Raw genomic sequence first — 4,746 nt, 5'->3', positions numbered from 1 at the left:
GACCTCTATCCTTCTTTACATAAGTTGTTTTTAACTTGATATTTCAATTGGCCATGTGTGTGTGTAAGCTCAGTTGTGCCCTGAGCACAACTCTTTGCTTTACCATAGACTGTAGCCCGCCAGGCTCCTCTGTGGAATTTTCCAGGCAAGAATACTGGAGTGGGTTGCCATTTCCTTCTCCAGGGATGTTCCTGACCCAGAAATCGAACCCGTGTCTCTTATGTCTCCTGCATTGGTAGGCGGATTCTTTACCACTAGCGACATCTAGAATACCCATTTCAATTAGAGGATGCAATAAAAGAACTTAAAACATGGTTGAAAGTGATCCCTTTCAATGACAGTAAGGTGGGCCAGAACAGAAAGATACAAAGATAGATTTGAATAAGGGTTATTTATAAAAAAAAAAAATCTTGAAGCTTATTCATTTTTAAAAAGCCTTTTATTTTCAACTTGAACAAATTCTGTCAGACATATCATAGAAAACAGAAAAATTAGATATCAGCAGTGTTACTTTTTGGTGAAGAATTTTGGAACAAATCAGCCTTGATAAATTTCCCACAGACTACTAAAAATCAGAAAATCTCAAATCTGTGATGAATAAATCCACTGTTTCTCTTTCATCCAAGTCTCTCTATGCCTTCAAACTGTAGGAAGAAATAAAATAACAATTGAACACAATTAAAATACACCAGTGACTTTCTAAATCTAATAATAGTCAAGCCTGTATATATTTGTTGTCTCAACAAGAGAAAACACAATTTTCCTCTTGTAAACCAGACCCTTGGGTATCAGGCTGTTTGTCCATCAATTCAACATGTGTTCAATCAACTGATCACACCAATCTCATCTTTGACATGTCAAATGCCAGAAATGCTTGTTATTTATTTATTTATTTTGGCTGGTGAGGTGGGGGAAAGGAGGACACCAGTCAGGGATATAAATATGTCTTTCCACCTTAAGATACTGTGCTCTTTCCATAAACTATAATATCTTAATCCCCAGATCCTCAGAGTCCATATCTGTAAAAGGAGAAAGAAAAAAAAGAAGAAGAAAGAAAAAGGATAGAAGAGATGTAAGTTAAATTAATAATTCAATGATAACCAAAATCTTAATATAACTAATTTTATTTTGCCTGACACATGAAATACAAAAGTTTAAATAAACACTTAGGTATAAGTCATTAAATGAGATCTTACTTGAAATTCTTATCTTTTTGCAATTATCAAAGGCATTGTGTCCTTGTTAGTATAAGAGAGGGTACCCAGTGGCCACCAAATGACAAAGTCCCATCTCTAATGCATGTTCCAGTCACTTTTTCTACTTAGTTCTGGCAACTGTGTTCTGAACAAATATGGTCTCAGTTACCAGATCTGATAAATTTCTCACCTATGTTAAGTCTTATCATTACAGCTCAAAGAATGTGTACCTATGAAAGATGTACAATTCAGAATATGCTGCATTCTATACTATCTAGTGAATATGCAAATTATTAACCCTAAAACTGAGTTATGAAAATAATTTTTAAACAATTTATTACTGTTTATCAAGAAAACTTAGGAATATAACATGTGTATGGCAGAAATGGTTGGATCACACTCAACCTGGACTCTCCCAGGCTGCACTCTATTGGATTTGGATCCTTTCCAGGTTCTTTTTCTGGTTCTTCATTTTCATCTTCTTTCCCTCTTTGCCTTCAAGTTCTTGGACCTCTTCATTAAAATTTTCATATTGATATTTACTAGCTTCTTTCATGAAGAATAATATGGACTTTGGGACCAGACTTCATGGAAAAAATAACCCAATTTACAATCAGTAGTGATACAATCACATCCAGTATTCTACCCTCAGGAGGAGAGAAGTAGGTGAAGAAAGACTAACTAGGCACCTTCCTAGTGGTTGGTGCGACACCTCCAGGGCCCTCACATTTCTTCAGCTTCAGGGTTTTCACGGTGAGGTCTTTACCATCTTTCCAGTAGATCTCACACCCTGTGCTGCTGATTATTTCTGGTCCTTTGGAGAAGGGATCAGAATCATCTGGATCTGACCTCATTTGGTATGTGTTCATCAGAACTTTGTTGAAAAAGTATTTGTTTGACTTAAAGAGGAATTCTTAGGGTGAAGCTCATTGGTTCCCGGACCCCTGAGAATTTTATTTTTACACCTTTCAGGTGCTATGGTACAAGGTCATCATTTCCCTGGGTCATGCTACAGAGAATCTTTAAAGTCAATCAACCAAAAGTGCCCCTTCCCTTCAGGCTTTCTCCATCTCCTCCCAAGCTCCTTCTGGAAAAGGTACTTGCCACTGACATTCACCTTCTGTGGGCTTATGAATTGCATTGATGATGTCAGCTCTCTTATCAAACAGAGGTTGGTAGAAGACAGCATACTTTTGGTCGAGACCATAAAGGTCTTCATAGAATTGGGATTCCACTTGTGCAAATTGTGCCTGGAGGTTTTTGCGAGCTCTGACCCTCTGCTTAACTGCTAGAGGCCAGAGCTGAGTGTGGCCTGCCTTTGAGCCGGATGCCCCAACAGGGGCCACAAGGGCCTCAGGAATTGGCTGCCTCCTGCGGGTTTCAGTCTCCTCAGTTGCATAGGCTCCTCCAGTGCACAAAATACATCTGCATCAGTCAGGGAATTGCACTCCTGGACCTTGGGATTCTCGGGTTCCTCTACCTTCTAGCATGCTGTCCCATCTGCAAGTTCCTTGGGCATTTAGGGGGCAGTTCCCTCTATCAGGTACTTACCCCTCCCACCCTAGTTCTCTGCTCCCTCTGCCAGACCCTTGCCCTCCCGAGGTATGGGTCCCTCTCCCGGATCTTCGAGCTCTTGAGAGCCACACTTGACCATTATGTGGCCTGAATGAGAGTGAACCAAGACGTGGTTATTATAATGATACTACATAGAAGGGAATGGACCAGATCCTGGAACAGGGATCAAAACCCTGCCATGGGCAACTCATGGGCCCCTACAACGCCTTCTGTGCCCTCCTCCTGTACCTCGTCATCATGCTCTTCCATCTTGTATTCATCCTTCTCCATGCCATCATAGTCCAGCTCCTCTTCCTCCTCCTCCTCTTCACCCTCCTCCAGGTCCTCCTCTTGCTCTGCTGAGGGGATGTCCCTGTTCTCCTCAATTGTGGGCTGGGCGGCCTGCTGCCTAGCACCCTCCTCCAGAAGAGCTCTGGCGACTGCCTGTGAAGCCAGAAAGGCAGCAATCCCTGTGACCCTATCTGACTCTTCGGCAAGGGGAATCACAGGGACGCCAGCGAGTCCAGGATCACGGTCCTCCCCACCATCAACTACATTCTGGCTACTATGAGCTGGGTCTTGCTCCTGAGTGGTTGACATGTCGGGAAGAACCCACTTGTCCCTGCTTAGGCCCAAGTTGTGATCAAGTGCAGAAAGGACTGTGGTGAAGATGGCGGCCGCCGAAGTGACTGCCGCTGACTGGACGCTGTTGGCAGCAGGGGCTACAGGGAGGTGGTGTGGTGGCAGAGAAGTCAGTTGAGCAGGTAACAGAAGTCTAAAAAGGTGCCTGAGGGGGCCCCGCGACAGGTAGAGCTCACAGAGACTGGTACCAAGGTGGCGGTGGTCAAGTTATGAAAGAATCAGAGGGGCGGGTGATGGAAGCTGAACCTTGAAGGGTCAACAAAGGAGCACTTTCGTCATCAGCGAGCCCTAAGCTCATTTGCTGAGAAGTGAGGATTGACGTACCTGGTGTCCAGTGAGTGATCAAAGCCCCTAGGTTCTGGGTTACTCGGAATCTCCTTTATCTTTGAGACGTTAAAGTCTTTGTTCAGCCTTTAGGCCCACACAAGTCCACAAGTCCTGTTAATTTCAGAATTGTCAGCAAAACTGTGGTATTCCAATATGACTGCACCCTGTAGCACAAGAACTGTAATCCCCTCTCCCCATTTCATCAAAGGCCAGCTCATGTCAGTAGGGACAGAGTCATTAAAAATTGTATAGCTCAGATCTCAGCAGTGGCAATAACTTCCAAGAAGAGAGAAAGAAAAGATTTTAGACTTCCTAACATTATTAAAATTCTTTAATAATAAAGAACATATAAAGTTTTATGTTATGCCAACATAAAAATGGCATCAGTCAGAACAAAGTGTTGAAGAAATGTTAGAAACAGGAGCTGGAAATTTAATAAATGCTGCCAAAAACACACCAAGTGTCTAAAGAATGAATACAGAAAAGAGAATGCTTATTTAAGGCAACCATAAAAGACTTTAAAAGGGCAGCCTTCCTAGGATGATCTGAGTAAACTAAGGCTTTCTGCTGCATTCAGACCAACTAAACCAAGAAAACAAGTGTAAAAAAGCAAATTTTTAAAAAGATAGGTCACTTTTTTGTATTTATTTTGAAAATTAAAGCATTTTGTAACTGAAAAATATTTTAGAGAACCATAGGAAATGAATTATGAAATATCATATACCAGAAGAATAACACTGATAAATCCCTTTCATCATTTCAACCACATTTCAATGAATTTAAAAAACAACTAATGTATTTTTTATTGAAGTAACATTAGTTCATAACATTATATAAGTTTCATGTGTATGACATGGAATTTCTACTTCTGAATACACAGTAACATGCTCAGCACCAAAAATTTATTTCCATTCATCACCATATTGAAACAGAGCAGGAGCCTATTGGGCCTTCCCAGGACAGAACTCCCCACAGCCTCCCCCCACACCCCCACCACACACACACACACACACACACACACACACAG

The 4,746-nt window shown here is 41.6% G+C and overlaps 1 protein-coding gene across 1 annotated transcript; it reads right to left on the bottom strand.

The window, feature by feature from the left end:
* Positions 1-424: 424 nt before the first annotated feature.
* Positions 425-3,649, bottom strand: LOC145536290 (uncharacterized). The gene is made up of 2 exons (XM_081565349.1): positions 3,000-3,649; positions 425-644 (listed from the first exon to the last, which is right to left on the bottom strand). The coding sequence occupies exons 1-2, from the start codon at positions 3,348-3,350 to the stop codon at positions 618-620; spliced, it is 378 nt and encodes a 125-aa protein (XP_081421475.1). The 5' UTR covers positions 3,351-3,649; the 3' UTR covers positions 425-617.
* Between the last annotated feature and the right edge of the window lie 1,097 nt (positions 3,650-4,746).

The sequence above is a fragment of the Giraffa tippelskirchi genome, chromosome X (assembly GCF_054371585.1).
Source record: "Giraffa tippelskirchi isolate mGirTip1 chromosome X, T2T-mGirTip1v1.2.pri, whole genome shotgun sequence".
NCBI lineage: Eukaryota > Metazoa > Chordata > Mammalia > Artiodactyla > Giraffidae > Giraffa > Giraffa tippelskirchi.
This window is presented reverse-complemented; position numbering and strand designations above follow the sequence as displayed.